The following is a 12,976-nucleotide window of genomic DNA, read 5'->3' on the forward strand; positions in this document are numbered from 1 at the left end:
TTTTTGTTCTTCACTTAGGGGTAAAAGGTAAGTTGGAAATATCTTTGCATAGATATAACGAACATCCCAACAGATGAATATGTAAATATGTCCTGAACGCTTTACTCAAAATAAAGACACAATAAAAATGACAGCAGTGAGAAAACAGCAGTTAAGTAAGCATCTGATCATAGCGATGTATAAATGTTTGAATATACTATGGAAGTCAATGGGGTCCATCAACTGTTTGGTTACCGACATTATCTAAAATATCTTCGTTTGTGTTCAGCAGAAGAACGAAATTCATACAGGGTTGGAACAACTTGAAGGCGAGTAAATGCTGACCATTTCATTTTTTGGTGAACTATCTCTTTAAGACCTGATTGTGAAACATGGGCAGTCCATAAGTATAGAGTTGATGACAGCCAAAAAGCAAAGTAATTTCAGAGATGATGAACCACATTGCTGATGAAAAATTACAAAAACAACCATATTTTATAACATGCACTGATATATCCTGTAAAATAAGCCTAGGAATGTGGTCCGATCAGGTGTCATTTGTTCAACTACTCCTTGCAACGCAATGCATCACTGCAAGAGCCCAGAGTCACAACACTGAACACTGGAGGCAGAGCTGCACGACTGCGTAACGAGAGCAAGGTGGGCCCTTGAGCAAGCTGGAGAAGAGACAACACTTTTTGTTTACCATCTCAGAGGCTTGGGAAAGAGTGCACAGACTCCCTCTCATCAACAGAGAATTTTTACAAGCTCTTTTTCAGCTTTCTCTTGAACCCATGGGGTGACAACAGCTGGTTTGCGCAACTCCCAAGTATGGCAAGTTTAGTGTTTTCTAATGTGCTTCAGATAATGAGAATAACAAGAATGATCATCATGTCCTTGCCAGCAGCAGGATACTAGAGCACACATGACGTTGCATTTTCAAATATACAAAATAAACACTCCATTCATGTTGGTATGTGCCAAAGCTTGCGTTACAATCAGTGAAAACAGTCAAATGTGAAAAAGCTTTGCACACAACTCGCATATGATTTGGCTTTGCTTCGTACACAACACAAATATGATTTGGCGCCAGTGAAATTCCAGCAAGCCTGTGTTGCGTTAGTTGGCAACATGTTATATCAGCAAGACTGGGCTTTGGGTTGGGAAGTTTGTTCATTTGAATTAGTAGAGGAACTTGCTTCTAAATTAATGGTTCAAGAAATGAACTCATTTCAAATAAACTTTTTTCCCTGAATTTGTTCTTTCCATTAAAAGTCCATGTGACAACAACAACAACAACTGAAAGGAAAAAAACTCAAGCAGTCAGTTAGCCAGTCATTATGCAAGCTATAGACCAGGGGTGTCCAAACTCAGTCCTGGAGGGCCACTGTCCTGCAGAGTTTAGCTCTAGCCTGCCTCAACACACCTACCTAGAAGTTTCTAGAATGCCTAGTAAGACCTTGATTATCTGGTTCAGGTGTGTTTAATTGGGGTTGGAGCTAAACTCTGCAGGACAGTGGCCCTCCAGGAGCAGGATTGGACATCCCTGCTATAGACCGTATGTAGCCCCGCCCCTTTTCAGCGCTGCGCTCGTTGTCTTTTGACTTCCGGTCTGTATTTTCACAGCGATCTTACGCATTTATGAATGAACGGCTCGGAGTCTATTTAAAATCTTCCCGGTCTCTACTGACATTTGTTAAGACATCTGCTTTAAACATTACAATCCTCTTGATAACTTTACATTAAGTAAATCCACTTCAAAAGCTAAATACTCCTGGACAGCGATGCCATAGAAATATACAGAGCGACCGCAAAACGGAAGTTCAAAGACAATATTCGAAAGATGGCGGCGCCCTCGTTTCTCTGGCTCATAAGGTCTATAAAAGCAAAAATTAACACACTGAGATGCAAAACTGGATTTGATCAAGCACATGGAACACAGATCAAACGTACAGGGCTCAACAATAAGGATGGCTTGAGGCCAGCGCCATTAAGGTTCAGCCCAGTGCTGCATTTATGTCGTCAATTCAGGCATGCACACACAGTCAGGGGTCATTCTTGCATTCAAAAAAGCGAGAAGGAGCGCAACCGTATATACATGGGTCTCAAGAGCAGCTTATCTATAACTAGACATGCTGTTTCTAAAAATGCAATGCTCATGGAAAAACAGGGTGATGCAATGCAAAAGCCAAAACATAAAAACAATTAAATAACCAGCGTACATTGTTTTCTGATTATAATTTGTCAAAAAAAAAAAAAAAAAAAGTGTGATAGCATTTCCTGCAATTGTTATTTCTGTGTATAAATACATTTATGCCGCCATTTCAGTTGCAAAAATAGACTGTTTTCAAAAGAAATTTAACAAAAGCCCTCACCCCTGACGCCCAGTTTGACATTGGTATTCTGATGGGGTTTTTCTATCAAGTTGCATTATATAAGTTGGGGTCAGTACATTTTTTCTTTTCTTTTTTATGTTCCTTGAGCTGCAAATCAGCATATTAGAATGATTTCTGAAAGATCATGTGACACTGAAGACTGGAGTAATGATGTTAAAAATTCAGCTTTGTCAGAACAGGAATAAATTACATTTTAAAACATTAAAATAGAAATCAGACATTTTAATTTGTAATATAATTTATGCTAAATAAATGCAGCCTTGGTGAGCATAAGAGACTTTGGGGGGGGGGGGGGGGTTTTTGAAAAAATGTCTGAAGAGTAGCCTAATGAGAAGTTTTAAAATGTTGTAAATTTGTTTGGTAAAAAAAAACACATATATTATGTTCATAAATATTCTGACACTTTATTTAAAAACAAGCTATTAAAACACAGCTAAATGTTACATTGGCCTTCATTTGGGCCAGTGAAACTGTCGTCAAGGCAAGTAAAAATCTGAAACTAACAGGAAAAATCCTTATTGTTGAGACAGGAAGTGGTACGGTTATATAACGTATGGCTGTAACAACATAAAAAAGGGACATACCCACAGCTGAGGAAACAAAAAAAGCCAAATCCAAACTTGCACCGGCTTTAGAGTTAACAGTAAAGCATTAACACTCAAACAGACAGCCCAGTGTGATTTTAACACATTCCCTTTGTCTCCTACAAACACAATGGCACCTGGCAGAGGCAAAGGAATAATTCCCATCCCCGGCACTGTGAGGGAGAAACTGGAGGTTTCAATGGATGCAGCTCTCCTGCAGTAAGTGAGAGCTTGGGGCTATGCAGAACCTCTGCAGAACTTTCCCCGTCGGGTTATAAATCAGGTCTGAGGTCAACGAGACTCAGTAGCACAGCATCAAACTCCTGCCAACCTGCATCATAATGCTGCGCACACTTCTCCCAAAAATAACATTTTACCATGGTTTTCATCAGATAAACACAACCAAGGATACAAGGAGTCAAATGTATAACGAAGAAAAAAGCAGTGATAACAGAAATACGATAGGGTCATAATATTGATCCGAAGGTAAAATGATTCTTTGATGCTGATCTTTGCTTATCCATAAACATCTATGCATCTCCTCGTGAACCACAGGCAGCTCCTCTCTCTCTAAATGCATCAATTAGCACACGAAGATATTTCATTATTTATTTCAGTGCATTACTGCCATTATTTCAGGCTTTGAAAATAATTGCTTCATAATTTGTTATATCATGATGGCGGCTGAGCTCTTATTGGAAAGGACTGTTGGCTCAAAAGTGCAAAAAGGACAAGGGCAGCTGTGATTAGGTTTAACGCAACCAGACATGGACCATCCAGGAATGGCGTTAAGAGTTTATAAACTTGACTTCTTTTAACATACCACATGATTTCATTTGCATAATTTGCCTATACTGTAGCTTGATGCAGGGTTCTCTGACAGATACAGACTTGTCCTTTAACACGGGAAGTGTTTTTTTATCACCTAAAGCTTGACGTGGTAAGAGATGCTGTTCAGATCAAACACCTGAAAGCTATTCCTGATGAATATGTATAATGATGTGAATCATTCTAGTTGTATAAAGGTCTCATCAAAGGACATCCTGAAGCCGATTGTCCAGCTTGATTCTTTGATATTTGACTCGAAGCAAACACAAACTCTTAAAAAATAATAATAATAATCAAAAAAAAAAATCAAACAACAACTAACATTATAGGTCAAAAGGATATTTGAAAGCCTTTTATCATCAGATATTAGCTATGGAGGACTTCAAACTGACATTATGACAGAATCAATTTTGTTTAGGTTTCAGTTTTCCAATACAACACAAATAAAGATGGGAGATAAATACTAAAACGAAAAGATAAAGACATTTAGCCTTATACAGCTCGTCTAAAGAACGACAATTCATCGTTTTACTTCGTCCAGCTTTTGTTCTTTAAGGAACAAAATAACAATTATTTAATATTACATTTGAATAAGTTTCTCTTTTGCCACCGAATTAAACACAACCAGGGATACGGACAATTTACAGACTCGTATTATTAGACTAATGACTTTATAGGCTGAGCGTTGGACGTCATTTGTAAACTACTAACATATCAGGAATATAAAAAGCACAATAAAAAGGCACATTTCAGAAGGGAAATATCAGTGTAAACAATAATAATCATGAAAACGAGGGTGAGATATTAGTGCGCACAAACCTCAATGTATCCGGCTAGACTCGGAACAGCGATGGCCAGAATAAGCACCGATAATACCGGGACTGAACCCATCTTCACGGTTAGTCTCTGCTGAGATTTGTGTTGAAATTATCCCGATGTGGATTTCTATAAGAGGCTGTTAAAAAGGAGAACAGCTAAGTCAACGCTCCTCGAGTGGTAGTTGTGTGTGTCTCTCTCCTGTGTTTTCCCCACTGTGCCGTTGATCTCGCTCTCAGCGCGTGTGGAATGTCTCCGAGACCGAGTGTCACTGCACGCGCTTAAAACACGATCAAGCGCGCCACCGGCCGTCAGATGCTGGGACCTGCCGGAAATGAGGTCATCATGCTGTCATCTAATGAAGGATACATGGGTGTGTGTACCTCCGGTGGGTCTACTACGCAATGGATAGGCATGTAATGTGAAAAAAAAAAAAAAAAGGTTTTCCAGATCAAGATTATAAGTTAAATTGTATAGGCCTATATTTTGGAAAACATTAAACATATGGCTATTTTTATTTCGTCTATGGCAGGGTTTTTTTAACTGGGGCCTTTCAGTGCTGGGGGGGGGGGGGGGGTCCTGTAAAAGTTCAGAGAAAATTGTAAATAAATAAATATGCAAATTAATTAATAAACCAAAATTATTATAATATTTATGAATAAATAAATAATATATCATTACATTTACAGAATTTGACATTTTTGTTGTATCCGTTTTCAAAAGAGAGGTAAAAAAGGCAATTATGAGATCAAAGACAGTTACTTTTGTTTCTCTTCAGGTTTATAGATCTTACAGTACACTAATGGTGGGTAGAAAAATGGATACAGAAATGTAAATATTTCTAACAAAGTTTTACAAATGGGTCTTTAAAAAAAGATTTTTGGATTCACACAGTACTACTCCACAATATATTTAATGAATTAACAGAAATCTGGTGGAAAGTAAATATACATCAACCTTTATTGCATATAGTTACTCAATTATATTATGACACATTTATTTACTTCCACAGTAATTACACAATATGAGTAATAACTTGTAATAAATACATATGAATATTGTTTTTTAACCCCATTCATATAGTGTCTTCCCAACCAGTGAAAAAATATGCAGTCCTAGTGGTGTCAACAGATTATACAATTATTTATATATGTTTCTTTTATAGAGAGAGAGAGAGGGGGGGGGGGTATTACAAGAGACAAAATTGAGTGAAAATAAATCAAATATAAATGCTAATTACAAAACACTGCTCTTCTTTCCATATTTTTATGAACTGAATTGCCAAACTGAATTCAACAAGGAACAATGAATCATAAGAATTAATTGCTGGAGGCAGTTATATCAAAATTAGGCTAAATTCTGCATAGATGAAGAAAAGAATGCCACACAGCATGACACTGCTTGACATGATGACCATGTGAGCACAGACACGGATCTACAGGTGGTCCATGTGACAGTGAAGTCAATGTGGTCTTTTTTCCACTTGCTGCTATTACACAATAGTCTGTCTGCTTCTCCCATCACACCACATTTACACAATCCAGTCGTCAATAAATCTGACAGAGAAGCTTTTACTGTCATCTGCCTTCTGTGTATGTGTAACCCATTCATTTAACTGCCATGTTTTCCCACATTGTGTTGTATTGTTTACTGCGTATAGCTTATAATATCTTATATATAGTGTATGTTGGCTATATATTGTGTATAGTTGCTGTTGCTTCCTTCAAAGATCAATAAGGCCATTCATCTAATAATTTATCCATGTATTTTGTCATAAACATAATTCAAAATGGTGAAATTGTTAATGTTAGAAATAGCAAAGTCATTTTGTTTTCATAAACTGAGACAGATTACAGAACACACAGTATCTATTTACAATTGATTTTATTTGCATTTACTGACCTATTATGCAAGTAACTGGCCAGCTTGACTCTGTGTTCTCTTCTCTGACAGATACAAGCATGTCCTTTAACTTGACCCTCTGGTGCTGTTCGGTCATTTTTGATGTTTATGTTATGGTACCAAATGTTAGGAAACTTGGTAAACATTGTGTGAACACAAACACAACATGATTTGAAAAGGTTAAATGGTCCTGAAAAAAATTGTAGAAAATAGAACATTTCTAATTAATGGAAACTATTGGAACTATTGGAAATGTTTGGTACTGCGAAGTGCGCACAAATATACTGAACAAAATTGGTTATTTTTTTCATGGCCAGCAACAGTATGCTGGCCATGAAAGAACTGGGATGTTTTTAGCTTCCAGGAATTGTGTACAGATCCTTGCAACATGGGGCCATGCATTATCATGCTGCAACATGAGGTGATGGTCGTTAGGGTGACCAGATGAGATTGGCTGAAATTCGGGACGGGGGGGGGGGGGTTGAGCGAGAGTGTAGTTTGGTGAGGTTTTTGGGTAGTCCTACTATGATATTAGACTACATAGCCTATAATAAAATGAATTTTCACACCTGAACCAAACATATTTTTATTCAAAGATCAACAGTCTGTCATTAATATTTAGTCTGCCACAAAAAAACAACATTAAAATCATGAACTCAAATGTCATTATGACCAAAAAAAAAAAGAGACTGTTTTAACAGTGCGTAAATCAGACATTTCAGGCTATAGTCTAATAAGCCTTATGCCAAAATTATTATTATGACGAAATTGTTGGTCATTAAATAAGAAAACTAAATAATTGTGTATATGATTTGCTTTGTGTAACCCAACATCAGACATTAGGCCGAAGTTTTTTTTGGCACACAGTGCCGCGACCAATCAATCACTCCTTTACTGGCTGCCTGCACATTCACTGTCCTCGCGGCTGCGACATCTCGCGCTCGCTTATCAATGCATTATAATTCGCGCCTACGGTATCTTTGTAGAACTTCAAAAAAAGACAAAAAAAAAAAAGATGCTGCAGCCAATGAGCAGCCGGCGGGGGCTGGCTGCAGGGCGACTCAACCTCCACGGACAGTTTTTAATGTTTTATCAGACAATAACTACTCAAGAATTTGCTTTAGTATAATTTTCGGGACAATTAGGGCCGGATTCGGGATTCGGGACAACAGCTTAGATTTCGGGACTGTCCAGAATTTTTCGGGACGTCTGGTCACCCTAATGGTCGTGGATGAATGGCACAACAATGGGCACATTTTAGAGTGGCCTTTTATTGTGGCCAGCCTAAGGCACACCTGTGCAATAATCATGCTGTCTAATCAGCATCTTGATGCCACACCTGTGAGGTGGATGGATTATCTCGGCAAAGGAGAAGTGCTCAATAACACAGATTTAGACAGATTTGTGAACATTATTTGAGAGAAATAGGCCTTTTGTGCACATAGAAAAAGTCTTAAATCTTTGAGTTCAGCTCATGAAAAATGGGGACAAAAACAAAAGTGTTGCATTTATAATTTTGTTCAGTGTAAATTCTGACCGACAGCTCATTTTTTGAGATATGAACTTCAAATTTGGAACACAACTTGTTTAGATTTATGGATTTGATTCTCTCACAGTATTTATGAAATATATTTTTCATATAAAAATTGAAAATGGTATTTTTGTGCATTTTTCATAACAATAAATGTAACATTTTATAACGTTTTAGTATCATCTTTAAAAAGAGACTAAACTTAAGTCTGTGATACAAAGCATTCCAGATTTATGACTCTTTTCAGGTCCATGCTCAAAAATGAATAAATGGATTATAACTGCATAAATATAATTTAGTACCATAAAATCCCCTAAAAATACAAAATATTATAAAAAAGAATATATAACTAAAATATATTTTTTTAAAAAGTTTTTATTTGTCTGTTATTGTTTGTGCATTGGACCGTGTGTGTCCTTAATAAAGCTTTGATTGATTGATATAGTACAATCATTCCATTGAAATAAAAACAATTCTGTCATTTTTGACTGAAACGCAAACAGTAGCCTACCAGAGGGCAGAACTTGCTTGCCATTTTGAGAGACACCAATGAAAACCAATACATTCTGGTGAATATTTGCATCAAATATTCTGGTATGGGAAAGCGGGGTCAGTTGCAACATGGCTTATTTCTCCAATCAGAAATGAGCTAGAGAGATAATTTTCATATTACACACGCACAGATCGCCCCTCTTCCTTTCTGGAAGAAAGCAGCCAGATGCGACCATTCCTTCTGCAAAAAAAAAAAGAATTTCAAGTTAAAAAAGTGTAGCGTCTGGAGCAATCAGACTCACACAAATTATTCAAAACTGCAACTAGCATCCCAAATGAAGCTAACACACTGGTAGAGAAAGGTGTCCTGTTACAGGACACATTAAGACTGATAAGGAGAAGGGTATTCCTGCACAACCGGAGGCTGCAGTTCCAGGACTCTAGTTTTTTGTGACAGCGCCACCTACCGAACCAAAAACACTAATTTAAGATGGACGACATGGACACCAATCAGACTGTGAGTACCGATATTCAGTTAAGTTTTATTTTATAACGTTTAAACGAAGCAAAGTTTATATAGCCAAAGTGAGAGCTGCTAACTATGAATTAATAATTAATTCCCACGAATTTAGAATTTGTGTGCTAGTTTTATTAATTACTACAACGTTCTTAATTCGTGGCCATGATTTAATGAATCCTTGTTGAGTTTTAATGACTATAATAAGTAAATCTAGCCAGCACATTAATTAAACTTAAAAAGATAACAAAAGCATGTTGATGTGTGTAAGATTTACCTGTAGCTTACTGTATTAGTGTGAAACTTGCTTAATACTCATTGTTTTACCATATTAGTTAAGTATAAAATGTATACTTAAGTATGAAGTGCAGTTCATCTGTGGTGTTCTTCTTCCAGAGGGATGCCGAACCATGTAATGTGTTTGTGTGTCCTGCTCCTGCACTTACAAAATGTACTGTATTTACTGCATGCTAGCGCTACTCGTGTGTGGACCCATGTATAATGGCTTGCTGTTCAGTAGTGAATATTGCATACTATGGTTAACTAAAATCACATGTGTAGCACGTTGGTATCTATGAAATCCATTTCTCTTTCCCTATTTGTTATTACATTGCATTTATCTAACTGTGTGATGCATTAGTATTATAAGAATCTTGATTATTCTTCTCTTAAACATCCAATCAAATTACTTATTCAGATGCCTTGCTATTTCCTCCAAAGGGAACAACTTCTTATTGGCTCAGTCACCTCCAGAGTGTGTGACATCTTCACAATTTAAAAGTCACTGATCACAAGATCATTAGTTCATCTTTCTGAGAAATTCTGATGTGGAGATGATGCTGAAATAGAAGTCTTCTAGGACCCCCAATCTTGTGCCAGGCTGCGACATGCAAGTATCAAACTTAGTCTCATTATTTGATACATTAAGTATCCTTTCTTACCCCTTTTAAGGAAGGGCGTGTTAGAACTAAACTGATGGTTTGCTCAAGGCTGTTTATCTGCTGAACTTCAAACAATGCTAGAACTTCTTGCTTTCCTGTATTCTGCTTCAGCTCTCTTTCCCTCGGTAAACTGTATGCATGTATGAATGTGTATGTTAGAGTAGTTTAGTGTTTAGCTTAGTTAATAAAGTCTAGTTCATGCCACACGTAAAGTTGTTCATGCATGCTCATATACCCCTAATCATGCAGATTTTGACTATACTCTGAGCAGTACTGCTAATAATTAATCGCTGGACAAACAGGTTAATTGATTGTGGTATTAATTCTGCTACATCAAGTTAATTCTATTAATCGATCCAAATATTCATTACTAATTATAACAGGTTATGATTAATTATTAATATTTATTTTGAGCTAATTTGCTACTAAAGTATTTTTTTATGATCAGGTTTTTTTTTGTCATATTGTCTAAAAAGTTTGCATGAAGCATAAGTCCTATAATTTTTTATATCTATAAAGTCCATATCATCTTAGCTTCTAAAAGGCATAGCTAGCATGTGTGTCAAGCTAACATAGCAAGTTTTATCATGGCTGTCAATGTAGGGACATTTGCAACATGCTGAGGTCTGAGGCAAAAGACTTTGCCATTTGCCACATAACTTTGCAAGAATATGTATATATAGAATATTTTCCAACATTCACTTACACAAACACAGTTCTGTAAACTTCACAGTTACTTGAAAATGTTCTTTTCCCCATATATTATTTGTCTTTATACAGCCAAGTTAAGTCCTGTCTGTGCACAAGTAAAATAAATACATTTGAAAATAATTTTAAAGGATTATTTTACTACATTTTAATGAATGTTGTAACTGTCCTGTTATAAGGTCAGTTGCAACATTTGACTGTCTATTTGAGTGTAAATTGTACATATTATCATAATGTACACATGTTGCAGCAGTGTGGGTGGGTAGCTGACAGATGTGGGCATACTGTATTACAATTTTGGTTTTCCAATACAAAAAATCTCTGATAAACTCAAGGAAAGTGTTGCAACCATCCCCCCTCTACCATATTTTCACTAAGAGATTGCCTTTTGATTAATTTCTATACTGCGAAATTAATATTTTAAATTCAGTGAATGAAATAAGCAAATACATTTGAACAATAAACTTTTACTGTTAGGCTGTAACACTGATATTTAATTTGTATGTGAAAAACTTAGTCGTCAGTTTTTCCAGTAAGCACTATTTCGTGGAAACGCCATTTTATGCAACAGAAACCTGTATGTCGAGTTTATAAAGCTGAATACAGGCTCGAACGCATGTCTCAAAACCTAGAACGCGCCCTACCTAGTCAGCCTTTTCGGCCTAATAAGCGCGTTCCGCATCAGCTGGCCAAACATGCAGTCTAAGTAGGCCGCAGGAAAGCACCCTAGATTGAGACAACGCCCACTCCCGCGTAAGGTGAGTCACTCCGCAGCCGAAACACGGATCGATACTAATGTTATACAGTCATATACGTACTTACAATGAAGCTTACATTCGTTTTAATATATTAACGGATGTATTCACCTTACTTTGAGGGTTGTTTGTAGTGTGGAATTGTGTTTAAAGGTAAAGTGCACACCTGTAGAGACAGTATCGCTTGAGCTAGTCACTCCCATTGTATCGCCTATCTCTCCGGAAATATCTTCTCTCTTCTCACAGGTAGACGACACAAACTTCACTCTCTGCGAAAGATAAATACATATCTCGTTTTAATCGTGTAATTTCGTTTTCGTGATTTAGCAGTTACACGTCTTAGTTTGTTCGAAAGTTCAGGTGGAAGATTTTATGGGACGGTTGAATGTTTTATTTTGTTGTCGCGTGCACTTGTTATGGGCGTTGTTGTTTTCCACATTTGTTTGACTTCAGCTGAGAATAACAAGTCAGTTTTTCCCTCTCAATACACATTTACTCGCCTTATTTTGTCAGCAGAAGTGGAAGAGTGAGAAGAAAGGTGTGTTGATATTCTGCCGGTGGTCTCTCGGACATGGACCCTATGGATGGAGGAATGCGGTACACTCCCGGTTCTTCGGTAAGTTTCGCCATATTGTGATTTTTCAACCTGCCAGGCACCTTTAAACATCTAACGAAGAACTGAAATCTCACATAATCTATGTCCCAAAAACATATTTTTTCTCGCATGATTGTATTTCCTTTTGTATCAGAAGGCGTAAGTTTATAAGAACTGCAAGAGGTGGAAATTTGAAACGCTAAACAAGATTGTGGTTAAGTTAGTTAGAGATGTGCTTAACAGGTCCATTTTAAACAGCAGTGCTACTACCCATATTCATCAAGTTTCCCACACTCATGGAAACCACATTAATAATCATAAAATTGTGGTTCCCGTGCCTTGAAATGCGTTAAAAATGAATAAGAACTTAAAACATCACACAAATTTCATAGTGGCTGGCTACACATTATTCTTTATGTTCAGCTCTATTTAATTTAGCTGAGGTTTCTTTGTGACTTGGTTGGTCTTTCTTTAAAGAGCAAGATAAAAGCTAGTATTGATAATATTCTACGTTTTTATCTAAAAGGCTTTATGGCGCAATGAATGACAGAGTGACACATCGCATAACCTGATGTTTGAGTGCATTGAGCTCTTTAGTGGGCAAAACTTATTTAGTTACCAAACTTATAAGCATGCCACCACTGCTGAAACTGGAGGTTTCACACCATGTATTTGTTTAAAATGTGCCAGACCTCATTTCCTGTCTGTAGTCACTTTTCTTTCCGTCTCGGTCGGTTTAGCATGTGTAAGGGATTTCATTTCTTTAGATCATCCATAGGAGTGTGAGTTTAAGACGATCTGCTGACTACTTGATTGTCGTCTCTGACAGTCCACTATAGCAGTTTTTATGTCTTGTGATTATTGGTAAGCTGACTGTCGTCTTGAGTAGATTCAAAACAGTCGTTCTTTGGTGATATGTAGTGATGGTGAAA

General features: G+C 36.9%; 2 protein-coding genes across 5 annotated transcripts in view; one reads left to right on the plus strand and one right to left on the minus strand.

Annotated features, from left to right (window-relative positions):
* The window catches only part of aplp2 (amyloid beta (A4) precursor-like protein 2), an 80,197-nt gene extending 75,241 nt beyond the window's left edge, over positions 1 to 4,956 (minus strand). The window contains exon 1 of the mRNA XM_081371741.1: positions 4,607 to 4,956. Coding sequence (XP_081227867.1) covers positions 4,607 to 4,678 — 72 coding nt within the window. The 5' untranslated portion in view covers positions 4,679 to 4,956. The remainder of the gene's footprint in view (positions 1 to 4,606) is intronic.
* Positions 4,957 to 8,947: 3,991 nt separating this feature from the next.
* Positions 8,948 to 12,976, plus strand: part of st14a (ST14 transmembrane serine protease matriptase a) — a 34,369-nt gene continuing 30,340 nt past the window's right edge. Inside the window, exons 1-3 of one of the 4 annotated variants that reach the window (XM_081372826.1) lie at positions 8,948 to 9,045; positions 9,766 to 9,934; positions 11,966 to 12,065. In XM_081372826.1, coding sequence (XP_081228952.1) covers positions 12,021 to 12,065 — 45 coding nt within the window. In that variant the 5' untranslated portion in view covers positions 8,948 to 9,045; positions 9,766 to 9,934; positions 11,966 to 12,020. Of the gene's footprint in view, positions 9,063 to 9,765; positions 9,935 to 11,344; positions 11,453 to 11,477; positions 11,696 to 11,965; positions 12,066 to 12,976 lie in introns of those variants that run through there. The other 3 variants (XM_081372827.1, XM_081372825.1, XM_081372824.1) reach the window with 3 other exon arrangements.

Source organism: Scardinius erythrophthalmus (genome assembly GCF_964197995.2).
Source record: "Scardinius erythrophthalmus genome assembly, chromosome: 8".
Taxonomy (NCBI): domain Eukaryota; kingdom Metazoa; phylum Chordata; class Actinopteri; order Cypriniformes; family Leuciscidae; genus Scardinius; species Scardinius erythrophthalmus.